Source organism: Lissotriton vulgaris, chromosome 10, assembly GCF_964263255.1.
Source record: "Lissotriton vulgaris chromosome 10, aLisVul1.2, whole genome shotgun sequence".
NCBI classification, from domain to species: domain Eukaryota; kingdom Metazoa; phylum Chordata; class Amphibia; order Caudata; family Salamandridae; genus Lissotriton; species Lissotriton vulgaris.
The window spans coordinates 123,277,294-123,295,537 of NC_141698.1; the positions used below are offsets into that span (position 1 = coordinate 123,277,294).

Genomic DNA, 18,244 nt, shown 5'->3' on the forward strand with positions numbered 1-18,244 from the left:
CCATTCTTTTTATCAAAGTTTCTTCAATTAGTAAGGGGATAGCACGAAATAGATACAGCAGTTTCGGAAACATTGTCATTTTGAGTACATTAACTCGTCCAATCAAAGATAAATGTAAAACATCGATTCTCCTCAACTCTTTCTCTATCGCCGCCAATACTGGCAAATAATTTTCCTGAATTATCTTTCCCACATCTGCATTAATTTTAACTCCTAAATAAATAGCAGAGTCAACATATCTTTGATCTCTTTTCTGGATATTCTTTGTACCGATTATTATAGTTTTTCCGTGTTGAGTTTATACCCTGAATATGCACCGAACTGATAAGCCAGAATATTTAATTCCTGTATTGCTATATCCGGATTATTAGTAACAATTGCCAAATCGTCCGCATACGCTAGTATCTTAGTGGTATGACCATGCGAAATAACAGGGGATATTCTATCTGAAGCCAAGATTTTCCTAATCAACGGATCTATATATAACGCAAATAATATAGGTGAGCAGGGACAGCCCTGGCGTGTGCCTCTTTTGATTATTACCTCCTCTGATTGGAGCCCCATAGTAGTGATTCTGGCAACTTGATCCGCATACATAGCCTTAATGCCTTTCCTACAGTTTTCTCCGAAACCTCTTTTCTCCAACACATCCCACATGAAATCCCATACTACACGGTCAAAGGCCTTCTCGGCATCCAATAAAATCATAGCCATATCACTCCCTGTCATATTTGCAGCATCAAATAATGAAATAGCCCTTGCAGTATGTTCGGTAGTACCCCGCCCTGGAACAAACCCATGTTGCCAGGGCGATACCAGTTTGTCTATAATCCCTCCTAATCTTTTAGCCCAAACTTTTGCATATAATTTCGCATCTGTATTGATTAGAGAGATCGGCCTATATGAGCCCGGGTTTTCCTCTGGTTTTCCCTTTTTGTGGAATACCACAATGTTGGTCTGCTTCCAACTGTCCGGGATAACACCTGAACATACGACTCCATTAAAAAGATCCTCCAATATTGGCAGAATTTCTTCCCTCAGAGCCCTATAAACCTCGATCGGGATCCCATCTGGGCCTGCCGCTTTACCCAATGCTAGTTCACTCAGAGCGTTTTCTATCTCCTCCTTTGTTATAACCAATTCCAGCCGATCTCTATCTTCATCCTCCACCCCAGGAGTTATAAAAGATTGGTCTTGTATAGGAAATACCGCCCCTGGATCCTGATCCTGATCATATAGTTTTTGGTAAAATTCATGAAATGCCTGTAGTATAGAGTTCGGATCATTATATTCTCTCCCGTTATAGCTTATCTTAGTGATGTTATTTCTATTCAAATCTTGCCTTATACGCAATGCTAATGCTCTGCCCGCCTGCTCTCCGGTTTCATAGCGCCTTGCTCTTTGCGTTTGATATGCACAGATCTCTTTCTGAGTGATTATTTTTAAAAGGTCACCCTTAATCCTGGCCATATTTCTGGTAGTCTCACTACTATCTTTACCAGTTATTATTTCCTCAATATGATGTCTCTGTTTCAGCCAGAGCTGCTATCAGATTATCTATCTTGCTCTTATCTTCTCTCCTAATTCTTGATGCGCAGCTAATCGTCTCCCCTCTTAATGCAGCTTTATATGATTCCCAGACAACATTTCTGGATGCACTATACCTATTAAAATCAAAGAATTCTTTTGACCACATTTTCATATGATTTAAAAACCTTTCGTCATTTAATAATTTCCTGTCAAAGGTCCATCTAGAGGTTTTCCTTAATACGCTGGGTACTTTATAAGTGAGTACCAGAGGATTATGATCTGAAATTACTCTTGGTAATTTCTGAATGTTTACTTTCCCAATCTCTCCCATTGTGATGAAGAAATAATCTAACTTAGAGTACTTTTGTGCTGGATGGGAGAAATATGTATAGCCACTATCCCCTGGCATCTTATCTCCCCAGATGTCTGCCAGACCATGAGACTGCATCATGGAGCTTATTGCTGCCTTAACCTTTCGTTTTCGGCCTGTATATATGCTCCCCTGGCGCCAGTCTGCAGAGATATTCATGTCCCCACATACTATCAGCGGGGCATCCCAATTAGCCAATTCCTCTTCCAACTTATCAAACATCATAGGATCATCCTCATTTGGACCATATATTACACATAATGTGAACCCCATATTCATTTCCACCAATAACCATCTGCCTGAGCCATCTGTTTTGATACGTTTCGCTCCGCCTAGATGATTTTTGGTTAGTATGGCCACTCCTCTTATCATTGACGATTGGGTAGAACAACCAATCAAAGTATACCCATACATTTCCAAGATCTTCCTTTTATTCCAGGGAATATGGGTTTCCTGAATGCAAACTATATCTATATTATTTGTTCTGACTAAATGGGTCAATCTCTGCCTCTTCTTCCAATCATTTAAACCCCCTGTATTAATGCTGCAAATTCTAATGTCTGACATGTTTTACATATTTGCCTTTCCTACCTTGATTCTTATCCAGAGACCTGATGTCATCCTGCAGACTATTCCTTTCCATCTCTTGCTTTTTCACATTTTTCACCCCCCTCTCCCCTCCACCCCCACCCTCTCCTCCCACTGCGCTTCCTCCCTCCCCCTGTCGAGCTCCGAAATGGAGCCCCCCCTCAACCCTCCCACTTGTCTTGAGGCGCTCAGACCACTGGTCTGTGCACGTGATGGTTACAGCTTGGCGTGAGGAGAAGTGACAACTACTGTAACCTTTTGTCCCCATTAATTTTACCCTCCACCAGATTTTAAATTAGCAAAACATGCTCTCATTATAATCCCCCACCTTTTACCAACCCCTCCACCATATGTATTAACTACCAATTAGGATCAGCCATTTTTTTTTTTTCCTCCCTTTTTTTTTTTCTCCTTCAGTGATACTGGTGATACACGGGAGTTCGCCCTGCTCAGATCACTCCCCACAAAAATATTGTACTACCGTACTCCCATTTCCAATCCCATTCACCATTTGGGACAACATTTGATCATTCCTTTGGTACACCAGTTACGACATCAGAAATTCTTTAGCTTTGATCTCTGACGAGAAATAAATTGTCTTTCCGTCCCGTATTACTTTCAACTGGGCGGGGTTGATCAGGTAAGCCTGCATACCCTTGTCTTGAAAAGGTTTGATCAACTGCCGCAATCTCCAGCGTCTTGCTACTGTAATATGGCAGAAATCGGGGCGAACGAAAAAGGTATATTCATCAACTGTTTTTTTTTTATCAGGTCTCGCCCTCTCAGAGATTGCTTGTCTCAAATTAAAGTTGCCCAGAAAGATCAAAATTGCCCTAGGCTTGATTCCCTCTTTTGCATTTTGATAAATGCTTGCCGGGGTGCGATGTGCTCTCTGGATCTCCCTCTCAAAATCCCAATCTTTCAAATCTTTAAAGGCGGTCGCGAAGAGCTTGACGATGAATGCTTTCATATCTGACCCCTCGGCCCCTTCGGGAATTCCAAGGATACGAAGGTTGTTTTGTCGCGACCTATTTTCTAGCGGCTCCAGTTTCCACTGCACATCAGTAAACTGTTTCGCTTGCATGTCGACTTGCTTGACTGCTGCTGCTGAATCCGCCTCTGTGGCTACTACTCTATCCTCCAGATTTGTCACTCGCTCACCGAGGTTCACACAAGCCCTTGTCAGCTTTCTCACCTCCCCTTGTATCTTCCTCACAGCCGCCTGGGATTTCCGACTATCTTGCCTTGCTTCCTCTCTATGAGCCAATATCTCCTGGTGAATAATCTCCAGGAGCGACATTTGTGCCGAAGCCCCCTCGGGACTTTCTAGGGGAGCATTCGAAGACAGTGGCTCTAAATTCTGATTAGGTATTTTTGTTCTCGCCACCATTTTAACTGCTGTACTAGGAGGGGTACTTTCCTCGGGTTCTGAGTCACTGCCAGTCTCTATATCACTGATTTCTTGTTCCAAGCTCTCAGCTCCTTCCTCAGACCATTCGCCACCCTCGATACCGAAAAGAATGCATCACTTTGGGCTTCTTTTTTACTACAGCTGCTCCCCCCTGTATCATCCTGCGAGATCCCCTCCATACCATGGTGTAAAGGTTTAACGTCACCCAGCTGATCTTCTACCGGAATTTCACCTTGCAGTACACCTTCTTCCACCAATACTACAGAGTCCAGCTGTTCTGCAAGATCCTCAGTTGTAATGCTTGGAGGTGCCTCTTCACTACCATTGCCATTATCCAGGGGAACCTGTGTCTCATCCTCCTTGTGATCTTTCATGTCTCTAGTGTCTTTATTTTTATCCAACTTCTGGAAGATGTCTGATATAGGAACAGTGCCCAGATTATCCGAGTTCCCCTTGCTGGCACCCTGCTGAGCTAGTTTTTTTATTTGAGGGGAGCCCTGTCTCTTCCTTTTACCACCTTCATTATCTGCCATAGACTCTGCGAGCGCCGCAGCTGCTTTCCTCCTGGCTGCTGCTTTAACACTAGCGCTCATTTTAGGAGCCATGATTGCCCTTCGCCTCTCTTCTGGCCCAAATGTCTCCTTACCGCCAAAAGTATCCTCGTTTTCGTCACTCTCAGACTGCACACCTCCAATGCCCTCCAGATTGAAGGCTCTCTGCTCCTCACTGCCTCTTGAAAGGCGAATATCCGTGTTCAGTAGCTTCTTAGCGCGGGGTTTCCTTCTCCGCTGTGGTTGCTGTTTTTTGAAGCGGCTACGCAGGGCTTCAACCCTGTCGGCTATCTCCACGAACTCCGCCGCCTCCGCCTCCGCTAGCAGCCTGGAAGCGGCTCCACCTCTGAACCACCGCGTCAGCTGGGAAACCTCCAGTAGCAGCCGCTGCAGCGGCTGACAGCACGTCAGTTTCATGCGCGTCAGTTTCTCAGTTTTCACCCAGCCGCGATTACTTGCCGACTTCACGCCGTTCTCTTGGGCTTTCTTTCGCCACAGTGTTACCAATCCTTGCAGCTTCCATCCGACATTCGAAACGCAACTTCTGTTAGGGGAAACACGGGGTCATTGATCGACTTCACCCTGCCCCTCACGCGAGCTGTTTTCCGACCGTCTCACACGGTCGCCATCTTGCCGACTCCTTCTCTCCTGACTGACCATCGCGAGATGGAGTATGTTAAGACTCAGAAGGATTTGTGGCACCCGAGTGTGTGGCGTGCCAAAATGGCGGGGTTCAGGGTTGATGAGACGATCTCAAATTGGGCCAAGGCCTTTGCGATGTTTACTGCAATCATTGGGGAACGTAAGCCCGAGGTTTTGTCTGAATTGGCCTGCTATCAGGCACGTATAATGGATTTTTATGAAACGTATGAGGGCGATGAATGGATGGGTTATGATAGTAAGTTTCGTAAGGCCAAGGAGTAGGATTCATCTCTGACGTGGGATTGTCTCGACTCCATCTCTTGGCAGAAGCAGCTCCTGCCGGGCGCGACGAAGTCGTCCTCGCTTGGCGGGAATGGGTCGGCGCCTTCCCGCCATCAACCGGCGGCGCCCTTTCGAGCAGGCCCCGCTGGTGACCACCAACCGAGGAGTGGTGGGAACGGGGGTAGAAAAGGGGTCTGCTGGAATTTTAACAGAGGAAAGTGCACGAGGCCACAAGGGACATGTAAGTTCAGGCATGAGTGTGCAGGTTGCGGACATTCTTCACACCCTGAGAGTTCGTGCAGAGCCAAGAATGGTGATACAGGGGGTAGAGGAGGGGCCAAACAGGTCTAATGTGGACCGTGGGGTACCGCTACCTACCCCCGTAGATATCATGGCAATGATCCCCTGGCTAAATGAATACCCTGATCATGTCTCCGCTGGGGTGTTGAGGGACGGCTTCTCGTATGGTTTCCACATCCCGGCGGGGGATTTTCGTGGGGAATCACTGTGTAAAAACCAACTGTCGGCTCAGCATAATCCGGCGGTGGTAGAAAGAAAGATTGCAAAGGAGGATGCCCTTGGCCGGGTCGCTGGCCCATATAGGCACCCGCCAGTCACTAATTTCATTTGTTCCCCGTTGGGAGTAGTCCCCAAGAAGGACCCAGGTGAGTTTAGGTTGATTCATAACTTGTCGGCTCCTAGGGGTCTTTCGGTGAACGATGCGATTGACCCGGGAGTTTGTTCGGTACGCATCCTTCGATGATGCCGTCGCCATGTTGAATCGCTTGGGGCCCGGAGCGCTGATGGCGAAGTCAGATATCGAGTCAGCGTTCCGGTTGCTCCCGGTACACCCACGGGATCAGCGTCTGTTAGGTTTTGTGTTTCAAGGACGCTACTACATGGATAGATGTATGCCAATGGGTTGCTCCATCTCTTGTGCTTATTTTGAGAAATTCAGTTGTTTTCTGCAATGGGCGTTCACCAAAGCCACGGGCCATACCCAGGTTATGCATTACCTAGATGATTTTTTGTTCTTGGGGGCAGCCGGCGACACGCAATGTGCGCAGGCGTTACTGGAATTTTGCACTCTCATGAAGCGGTTCGGCGTGCCATTGGCACCGGGTAAGACGGTGGGACCATCTACTTCACTCGAGTTTCTTGGAATTGAGCTCGATTCGGTGGAGGGATGTTTCCGTTTGCCAAGGGACAAAGTAGCGAAATTCAGGGCTTCTCTGGAACTGTGCATTAGCAAAGAGAAAGTTACTCTCCATCAGTTACAGCAAGCAGTGGGCCAGCTTAACTTTGCCCTTAGAGTGATACCAATGGCCCGCCCCTTTTCCCGCTCTATTGCACAAGCCATGGTTGGTCTCAAGGAAGGGCACCATCGCACGAGACTGTCTGCAGAGGTTCGCCAGGATATGCGCATATGGTTGGCATTTCTGGCGGATTTCAACGGTCGAGTGGTGTGGGGCAAGCCACCAGCGTCCTCGGACGAGCTGGGTTTGTGGACCGACTCGGCAGGGAGCGTGGGATTTGGCGCCATCTTTGGTAATCGATGGTCGGCGCAAACATGGCCGACGTGGTGGCACACCAGCGGTCTCACAGGTAACATTGGGTTTCTTGAGTTGTTCCCCATTTTTGTGGCTCTGAAGGCATGGCCGGATGAGTTCCGTGATCGCTCAGTGGTGTTCTGGTCCGACAACATGACTGTAGTCGAATGTATATATAATCAGGCAGCACGCTGCAAGTGGATATTGAGATTACTGAAGGAAATTGTACTACTTTGCATGAGACTGAACGTACAATTTAGGGCGAGGCATGTGCCGGGTGTGCTGAACCAGGCGGCTGATGCACTCTCTTGTTCCCACATGCAGGCCTTCAGGGGTTATCTACCTTCCGCGGACCTAGTGGCGGCACCATTTCCCGAAGCACTCTGGTTACTCGGTGCCCCGGATTACAAGACCTCGTGGGAGCAAGCCTAGCCCCCAAGACAAGGAAGGCATACGAAGGAGCGTTTCGTTCCTATTGTGCATTTTTGGGTCCAGCAGGAGGGGACAATTGGGGGCAGGAGGAGTATGTCCTAAAGTTTAGTAGCACTGCACAGGGCAGGCCGATCAGCGGCAACAGCCAATAGGCACCGGGCCGCCATTGCATTCATGGCGCAGGCGAATGGCATCAAGGACCCCACATCGTCCTTTTTGGTAAGGAAGGCCCTGCGTGGTTGGCAACGCCTTGAGGGTCGTAGAGTGGACGAAAGGCGCCCGATTGGGTTAGAAAGGTTGTCCCTGCTGATGTCGGTACTCCCCGCGACATGTTCCTCCCAGTTCGAGGCAGTACTGTTCCGGGCCACTTTCGCATTAGCGTTCCATGGGGCTATGCGGGTGAGCGAACTGGTGGCAAAAAACAAGAAAGATGTGGAGGGAGGTCTGTGTCGGGATGGCATTCTGAGTAAGGGTGATTCAATGGTGGTCACAATAGCCAGGTCCAAGACCGATCAGGGTGCTATGGGAGACAGTATTGTTGTCCAGCGCATGCGAGGGTCCCCCATGTGCCCGGTGAAGTGCGTCGAGGAATATTTAGCGCAAAGGGCGGAAGCATGGGGGGGAAGCTTGCTGAGACACATCGACGCCACCCCACTGACAAGATTTCAGTTTCAGCGGGTGCTAACAATGGCAATCGCAGCGGCGGGCTTGGACCCGGGCGATTTCGGGACACATTCCTTTAGGATAGGGGCTGCTACAGAGGCTACAGCCAGGGGTCAGAGTGTCGAGGAGGTGAAACAATTGGGACGATGGTCCTCGAACTGTTATAAAAGGTATGTGCGGTTGCACATGTTGTGAAGCCAATGTCATGCACTCACGCTTCTTGTCTTCTGTTTGGTTTACAGTTTCGCGAGCATGCTATGCGGGGCGGACTGTGCAGTCGACCCGGCACCTGGGGACCAGCGGTCAGAGATCACCGGCTGTGGAAAGAGTGGTGTGGGTCGTGGGCCACTCATACGTGAGGCGGGCCGGGGACGTATTCAAAGCAGGTGACATGATTCACGCAGCTGGGGAATACGGGTACAGGGTGACCTTCTACGGAAGGGGCGGGCTCTGTATTGACCAGTTTCACTGTTTTGTCGAGGAACTGTTAGGGCGCACAAGGTCACCGCCGTCTGTAATCATAGTACACCTGGGAGGCAATGATTTGGTAACACTCGGTCGTCGAGTACTGCTCGAGCAAGTTCTATCTACTGTTTGCTGGTTAGCGAGAAGGATCCCGTGGTGCATGATAGCATGGTCCCACATGATTCCTAGAAAAATGTGGCGGGGGGGCCTCTCTGTATCAGCGCTGAACCATTCCGTGAAGAAGATCAATAACAAGCTTGGTAGGTTGTTTCGCTCGGCACAGTTGCACTGTATACCGCATGGATGTATTCGGGGGGATCACATGTATCTCGAAGATGGGGTCCATTTGTCCCGGGAGGGGAATGTCTTACTCATAGGAGACTTCTTAGCATGGTTAAGGGGTTTGTAAACACATGACCTTTAGTAGGAGTTGTGGGGGGGCCGGATAGCCGGTCAACTATCCGGCCTGTGGCGGTAAGGTCATGATCGGTGAGCAGTAATTTTAAGGTCCCTAGAGGGGGGGCGCCACCCATTATGAATGGGAGCGCCCGGGGGAGGCGGCCATTGGCCCCTCACACGGGGAGGCGGCACCCACTAAGTATGGGGTCGCCTAAGGGAAGGCGGTCATAGGCCCCTTCCAGGGGAGGAGGCGGCTAGATGCCCCTCCTATGAATTTCCCGGGGCCAGGATATCCGCGACGGCGGATGTGATGAACAGTGTGGGGTGGGAGGGGTGTCCACGCTACCTTCTAGACACCTCACACGAGTCCTCGGACGACCATTAAGATGGCGTCGAGTTAAATAGGGGGCCCCCGCAAAGACAAGGGAAATTGGGGTTGGCACAGAGGTACAGTCCTCTGTGCGCCCGCCCCTCACACCGTGAGGGGGGAGTTCTGGTAGTAGGGATCTGACACCGGTTGCGACCTTGCCGTTGGCCCGTAATGCTAGGATGTACAATTTTTCTTTAGAAAGTATGCATTGCAGGATGTTTAGACTCGGCTAGGAAAACCTTTCTATTACAGTTTTGTTAAGGTTAGCCAATTAACGTGTATGCATCATAATGTAATAACTGAAAAATTGTACATGATATGAAACTTATTTTAATGTTTTAATTTTGTTTCATATTTTAATAAATACGGCCGGGAGGGTAACTCCCTCCCGCCTTCCAAAAGTTCAGAACTGCGTCCGTCTTCCCATCCATGGGGATTGTGTTGGGAGGGGGTGACAGGCATCCCGGCCATATGGAAAGGGGCGACCACTCGGTCCCCCCGAACGTATGGTTGGGGGCCCGGATCCCCCCGGGAAGCCATTTTGGGCGGGGGCGTGTCTCGGCTGGTATGCCCGAAGCGGCGTAGCCGGGGCACGCCTTTTCCCGCCCAAGAGGGGTTGTCCTAGACACCTACACCGTTGGCCATGCCCCGTAGGCGTGCCGGAGGAGGGTACACGCCCTCCCGAAGAGGAATAAAAGGAGCAGCAATCCGAAGAAGCATCCTCTTGTTCTTGTGCTTGGAAGCTGCACCCTCTCGTAGCACGTGAGCCCTCGACGGAACAAGGAGCAATTTTTGACCCACCCACCAGCCCCTTATGGCAACGTTAGTACTACAATAAGATTGATTTACTTTTGATAATATCTTTTCTCTCCTGGTTTAGGGGTTAATAAAATTGTTAATGTTGGTACTGCAATAAAATGATTTACTTCATAAACATTTTCTTATGTAGTTGAGCGGAGTATAACAGTCTAGTTGAAGGAATTTTTTGAATGTTTAAATAATAGGATAAGTATTACCATGTAAAGTTGATTTTCTTAAATAGGGAATAAAACGTCGTATTTATTTTGGTCGGGCGGTAAGGTCATGATCGGTGAGCAGTAATTTCAAGGTCCCTAGAGGGGGGGCGCCACCCATTATGGATGGGAGCGCCCGGGGGGAGGAGACCATTGGCCCCTCACACGGGAAGGCGGCACCCACTAAGTATGGGGTCGCCTAAGGGAAGGCGGTCATAGGCCCCTTCCAGGGGAGGAGGCGGCTAGATGCCCCTCCTATGAATTTCCCGGCGCCAGGATATCCGCGACGGCGGATGTGATGAACAGTGTGGGGTGGGAGGGGGGTCCACGCTACCTTCTAGACACCTCACACGAGTCCTTGGACGACCATTAAGATGGCGTTGAGTTAAATAGGGGGCCCCCGCAAAGACAAGGGAAATTGGAGTTGGCACAGAGGTACAGTCCTCTGTGCGCCCGCCCCTCACACCGTGAGGGGGGAGTTCTGGTAGTAGGGATCTGACACCGGTTGCGACCTTGCCGTTGGCCCGTAATGCTAGGATGTACAATTTTTCTTTAGAAAGTATGCATTGCAGGATGTTTGAACTCGGCTAGGAAAACCTTTGTATTAGAGTTTTGTTAAGGTTAGCCAATTAACGTGTCTGCATCATAATGTAATAACTGAAAAATTGTACATGATATGAAACTGTTATTTTAATGTTTTAATTTTGTTTCATATTTTAATAAATACGGCCGGGAGGGTAACTCCCTCCCGCCTTCCAAAAGTTCAGAACTGCGTCCGTCTTCCCATCCTTGGGGATTGTGTTGGGAGGGGGTGACAGGCATCCCGGCCATATCATCTTTGGAGGTAGTGGTCTTTAGTTATTTTTCTGTTCATAGGCAAACCTGTTTTTTTTTTATTGTCTGATCTCAAAGGTCGATTTTAAAAGAAGGTTTCTGCAACCACAGAGACTCCTGCCCCCCAGAGTCTTGGTCAATAAGGGATACCTGTCTGCTAAACTATTATACTTTTGAACGTGTTACAGGTTATTTAACACCTCACAGATGCCTTAATAAGTACTCTGGATTCTGTAACACAAGATGTTTATAATGTCAGAAAATCAATAGATCAATACAAGTCTTGATTGACAGTTTTTACTTTAGGGAAATTTTTTGTTTGTTTCACACATGCTCCATCCGTGTGCCTTGGAAAGAGAAACCATTAGGAGTAATTGAGGTCTGCAGTCAGCAGGTATGGGTCCATGGCCACGTTTCGCACACAAGGAACAGCAGTATAGACTAACACATCACCAGAAGACATCCCATTAAAGTCAAAGGAACACATAAGCACACATCTGTATGTTTTTTCTAAACAGCATAATAAAGAAAACACTTTTTCAGATTGCTCTCTATATATAATATAGAGTTTATGGTGTTGTGACTCATACCATAGTAAACCATTGTTTCATAAACATATTGTAATCAGGCTAGGTTCTCAGAAATGTTTTGGGTTACCCTTGTTTTTGTATATTGTTCTCAAGCAAAATTAAGACACAACCTTGACGCCTGAGAGGCCAGATTTTCCACGTCAGCTTAGCCTCCCTGAAAGACATTGAAAGACTACCACCAAAGAAAATTAACTACATTATATACAGCCAAATGCACTAGTCCTTACCACATGGGTGAAGAAGGTCTCTTTGTTCTGAATGTTGGTAGCTGTCCCAGAAAACTCTAGTAGCTCTTTGGACTGCTCCACTACCAGAGAGGGGTGTATTCTGCATAGTTTGAGTAGGTACGAGCTCATCACTCTGTAAAAAGAGACAGGAGGAAGACTTATCAGATTTACAAATATTCAGTAATTCCCATACACATCACAGGATCTGAAAAGATGAAACCCTGGGTAGTAATTAAATATTCTTTGTTACAAAATGCACACATTTTTGTGCGAATAAATCAAACCCTCTGTGTTTTAAATTGTGGGGCAGAACAATGTTGGCATTAGAGCATAAACTATCAGAACAAATTCAAAACCCAAGTAGTCACAACATGGAGAAATGTAAATATTTTACTGGCCAGGTTTTAAATATTTCACCTAGGCCATTAACGCAAAACGGTCACAGCTTCTATGATGCTGTTAAACACTGAGCTGTCTCAGAGATTCCTTCAAAAGCTACTGACGTTTATGCATTGGGTAAGTTACATATAAAAATGTCGTAAGGAGCAGCTCCACTTTACAGCTAGCATTTCCATCATATAATTCCGCTATGATTTTTAATAGTCTCTTGTACCTTGCTGCCATGGACTGTTACTGTAGCGCTGAGAGTCACGGGTAGGTTAGAGCGGAACTGAAAAGATGCCCATGCCATACAGAGAAGAGTTTGTTCCAGCAAAAAAAAAAAAAGTTTACTGCAAGATATGTAGCTACAGACAGATCAGGTATAGATTACTTTCCCTAAGTAGTAGATGTATACGGGTATAAGCCAAATATACTGTCAAATAGGTCAGTGCCTTTAACAGTGCCAACAACCTTCTTCTTCAGAAGCATCTGTCTTAATATGGCCTTAAAGAAAATGGAAAAAGATACTTTCCTCCAACAATTGGTGTGCAACTGCTTGTTGGTTTTTCTTCTCGGTGCCTGCATTACAGGGTCAAGCAGGGGCACTGTCACTTAAAGCACCCTTTGATTCTTTGGCCACCCTGCTACCCACTTGCAAGATCAGAGTTTGCATGTACACTGATTAAAAACATATCCCACTTAAGTTTGAGAGAGTAGATTTTCGCAGTCAACATTTAGGACTGGATGTCAACCAACTTCATAAAATGTAACACCACAAAATCAGAGATCCTGTTCATCGATTCTAGTTTTTTTTCTGCGGGACACAAAACTTTGGCCTCCTAACACAGGCACTTGACAGGCAAACTTTATAAGAAACCTCTACAAGAAATCTCAGCTTCCTGAATGACACCGGTGTTTACTTAGATGTGGAAGATTGCGCTTTCACCTTGTTCATTGTATCGTCTGTGGTGTTCTGCCATACCCGCAATTCATTTCTACATCCGTTCTCTATAGTTAATGACCTGACGATCAGGTTTGATTCTGGAAACGGCAACTAGCAGGATTTACCAAGTAGATCAATCGTACAATTTCATCCCATCCCATTCCATTCAAAATGTGGCTGCTCATAAAGAAAATCTATACCATTTTAGACCAGCCATAAGATTTTTATCCAGATGCTTTCCTATCCCATACAATACAGTTTAATATCTTCTGAATGACACCACATTTTGTATGGCAATGGACACACTTGTCCTTGAATTATCCTACTAAGGTGCTACACTACCAAAGTTGGAGGGTGAAATTTTAGATTTGAGACACTATTCTCTTCCCAATTTTCTCAGATTACAGTATAGCCATCTGAACTTCAAGCATGGCATAATATCCTAGCAGTTCCAGAAATTAGCTCAAGTCATCATCCGATTCAGCTCCACTAACACTTCCCAAATATGTCTGCAGCACCACGAAAACCTACAGTGTAAAAGTGCATAATAAAGACGTGCTAGCAGTCACATATGCATTACATTGTGGGAGGATAAAGCAAGGGCTCTTTGACATAACGTGGTCCGGATTTCTAAATTATGATTGCAGAGATGCCAATCCGACTGCTTGAGTGTGATCTGCTAAATAAGATGACCACACTGCAATAGTTTGTCTGTCAACGTCCTACTTGATAGAGAAGCGATATAAGGATGATGTGTGATACTGTAGCAAACAGCAAAAATCAAGGCCACTCTGCCATCTACATTCACCATCATCCTAAACTCATTCAGGATTAAGACTAAAGCATACCCCTTGCTGAGTAGTTAACAGAAACCAGACTGTGCTGGCGCCATAAAGTTATTCACCTCACAAATGGCCAAAAGCAAGTATTGGAGCACCAACTTCTTTACCAAACAAAATAGCAGCACTAGAGCTTGGACACTGGGGACTCCACGCTGGGAAAGTCCTCACATAAACCTTAGTAGCAAGGCCAAATGCAAGTCCTGTAAGTCACACTGCACACAATGAGCCTACTTTTAAGACAAATACTCATAAACCTGCAGCGTTTTGGTATCCCTCAATTTCATGAGGTAAACCCCCAGGAAGGACTATTGCCACTTCCACAGTGGATGAAGAAACTGTTGCAGCACATCCTTCAGTAAATAGACCTACTAGCGAAACCAAAGGATCCAGGATTCCATGCATGGAAATTACCATTCAGTGCTTATGACTTCAATGAACATTTCCTTGAAGGACAAATAGGATTACAAGTAAGTAAATGTTCCTTTCTGAGTGGAGAAATCTACTTTTCTATGGCAAATGAGACATAGTGACCAATTTTTAGCAGCCATTCTCCAGGTTAGACTGGCCAAATTACATTGCTCCTTTTTTGTAAGAAAAGAAGAATCTAATTTTAAAAAGGGAGAAAGAAAGTTAAGTCAGCCTATGGATGATGGCCATAGACACTGCTCCCTTAAGGAACCTATTAGCACCAATATGCCATGATGCTCTGCAGTGGCGGCCATCTTCAAAAGGTGGTGAGGAGGATCAGACAGGCCACTAATTAAATAGGTCTTGCAGGAAAATCATGCAAACCTGGACATCCACCCTGAAGTCTGAGTCAGTGTCTTGTAGAAGTATGAACTGACCTCGAGGTGGCTGCTTTGGAAATTACAGCAACCTGGACATTTCTCAGGAGGGCTGTACCATGTGATTTTGCCCTCATATGGTTCTTTTGAAGTTTGCCCATTAAAGGCTGGTTGGCTTTCATGAAGTATAGACTCGTATAAGAAAGTATTCTACAAGAAATGTATAGTTTTGATGCAGCTACATCCATATTAACAAGCCCATATTTAAATATTTGTATCTGTTTTTCCAATTTCCTTGGTTGTATGCAGATAAAACATCAGAATTATATTAATATCCAGCATGTTAAGAGACAATTTCCACTGGGATGGAAAGATTTTGGAAACATTTAGGTAATGTATCCGATTTGCATGGTAAATTCAGAGATCATTTTTAGTTAATAGGTGGGATGCGTTTTCATGAATACCTTACTGCTATGGATTTTTTTTAAAGTTCATTCGAATATACAACGCCTACATTTCACCAACTCTAAGAGTGAAGGTGATAGACCATCAAGAAAAAAGTTTTCCATGTCAGATGTTGTAAAGAGACTACTAAAAAATTTTGGGGGGGGTCTGGTCTTTCAGAAATATGCAGAGTGGAGATGCAGGGGCTCTAATAAGGGTGGAAGACACAAAAAAGTCTTGTTAAGAAGTAAATGGTCTTTTAAAGACCTGTGAAGTACTCAGGTGCGGCTGTGTATGTGCCCGGGAAGCTGTCTCAGCCGGGCTGACACACATGACGGGGCGGGGGGCTGAAGCCCTTTGAGCCCAATCTGCATTGCTCACCTGGTTCAACACCCAGTGGGATGATTTCCAAATTGGAGGAAACATTGTTGCATTTTCGGAGAGCTCTTTAAACGACGGAGATTCTGAACATATGTTTATGAAGGACTTCTACAGTAAGTCGTAATGTCTGCTGGGCGTACCATCACTGAAGTGAATTCCAATCCGGATTTATCCAAATAAGCGGATATGGAGAGGCTGCTTTTTCTTGGTACTACCTAGGATAACAAATAATCTTCTGGGTGCACCAGATGCAAAATCTTATCCACTTCGAAAAATATCAGATTCAATCAGAAGGTCCCTTAGCCACTTGTAGACTACCCATCTTGCCCTGTGGAAGATTCAAATATATTACGTAGGAGCTAGCCTTTCAAGTTCAATAATGGAAAGTTGAGGTTCAAGTTCTGCCCTGGACTTGCAACAAAAGTCCAATCAGCAAGGCAAGCTCCAGAGCAGATGCGCCAACATTTTGGAGGAGCTCTGTAAACCACCACTGGCATGGCTAAACTAGATCTATCAAGGTCATACTGGCTTTAGGCTGAGTCACATTTATGAGCACCATCAAGAACAATGACATTGGTAGGAAGACACAGATAACTCTGCCTGACCAGCTGGATTCTCAATCGTCCCTATTGATACAATCTGAAGACGAAGCTTCAACATTTTCTTTTACTGATATTGCTGCCTGGAGATTCCAGCAATATATTTGCAATACAGCATCTTGTAGTTAAACACATATTCATGTTCTTTTCAGAACAACCTCCAATGGGTGTAAATTTAGGTATTCTTGACCCAACACCAATGAACTACCTTGATTTCTAGATTGCGGGCCAATAGCCACTTCCATGTGGTTTGACATCTCAAGATACAACTCTCAATGTTGTCGCCTCGCTCATATAACATTTACCCTCGAATTGCACTTTGTCTGATTGATCAGGAAAGTCATGTTCAAGACTGGCAGAAAATACCTCTGTGCAAGGTGGACCACTATGAGTTCCTGGACATTTATGTGTAAAGATGTGTCTTTTTGAAAAATGTCTGAATCGGAAGTCAGCCAATGTGGGCTCCTCGGCCTGTCATTGAGATAGATGTTACACTAGTCTTTTTATGGATGTTCAGCTGGAATGGTACACCTTTCTGTGATGATGCAATGTCATGCTAGGCTTGAAGGAAGGCAGTTACTGTACTGGCTTGGAGAGATAAGTAGCAGAGAGCAGTCTGTGCAAGGAAACAAATAGTAAATCTCCTGTCACAGAGCCCTGCTATGCCTGCCTGTTATTTATACGATGTTACACTTTCAGATTCTTAGGTTGGCACCACCATAGAAGGATTGCAATGCTGCTGTTGTACTAGCAGGTTTGTCTTCCAAACTGCTAGAGTACTGTTTCTATTGATCCACCAGGCATTTCTGCACAGGTCTATTGTGGAGACTTGCTTTTGGCACAATCTATGCAAGAAGCCACAGAGCCCAGCAGAGATAAGTGAGAAGTGATCAGATGAGTAGATCTTTCAAGTTTGTTGTACTGAAGCTAGATTGATGATAAGCATCACTGCTCAAAGATACACTTATTTTTTGAGCGACAAAAACATCTCCAGGGAATGAGTGGTCTGGATCTGTACTGATGTTAGCTGGGATTGGCTGATGCAAAGACCAAAGAGATAAAGTAGATAAACTGTGGTTTGAAAGTCTACCAGAACATTTTGTGGAAGCTTTGATGGGCCTCCCATCCAGAAATGAAGAGATAAAACCCTAGATGTGGAGCCCCATTTGTGAAGCTGATTCAAGGTACTAAAAGCATCCTCTCCAACCAACAGTTATAATAATGTTCAATGATTCGGAGCTTTTGGGATGTGGAAGTATGCAGCTATAGGAAGATCACACAAATCATCTTTAAGTTGAGAGTGATTAGATTGAGGGCTAACATATTGAACATAGCCTTTTTATCTACTCATTCACAGTCTTAAAATCAAAGATTGAACTTAAAGCTTGTTTGGATCTTTTCTTTCAAACCAAAAAGTAACTGCAATAAATTCCCTTCACTTTCTTGGGAAAACAGGGCTTCCAAGGATAGCTCTTCTACAAGGATGTCATCTTCCAGTCTCTCCTGAAGGTAACTGGGCTACCTTTCCAATGGGAATGCAGGGTAGGGCGATTCAAACCTCAAGGCTTAGCCATTTTGCATAACATTCAGCACTCACATGTCTTATGATTTATTGAAATATTTGTAACTTATTCACAGGTGTTCGTCAAATGGAAGAGGGTGACGTTGGAAGTTATTCTTTCAGTCCAGCCAGGGTATTTCCTGATGCAGCAGGTGGTTACTCGCCTCTCCTTCCTCTTGCAGGTGGGGAATGGTGATTATATTGGGATTGTTGTTGGTGCCAATGAGGGGGTTTAACCCTCTTCTGCTGGTAGCATTATCCATAAGAGTTGTTGCATTTCCACAATTCCTACTTTTTAATTAGGTGCACCGCTTAAGGTTGTTTGATTCTGCCTCACACTTTGCACACCTGCAAATATACTATATATGCACCAAGGCCGTGGTAATAAATG

The 18,244-nt window shown here is 45.7% G+C and overlaps 1 protein-coding gene across 1 annotated transcript in view; it reads right to left on the reverse strand.

The window, feature by feature from the left end:
* Nucleotides 1-18,244, reverse strand: part of AP5Z1 (adaptor related protein complex 5 subunit zeta 1) — a 130,719-nt gene that overhangs the window by 43,151 nt on the left and 69,324 nt on the right. The window contains exon 15 of the mRNA XM_086940690.1: nt 11,918-12,050. Coding sequence (XP_086796816.1) covers nt 11,918-12,050 — 133 coding nt within the window. The remainder of the gene's footprint in view (nt 1-11,917; nt 12,051-18,244) is intronic.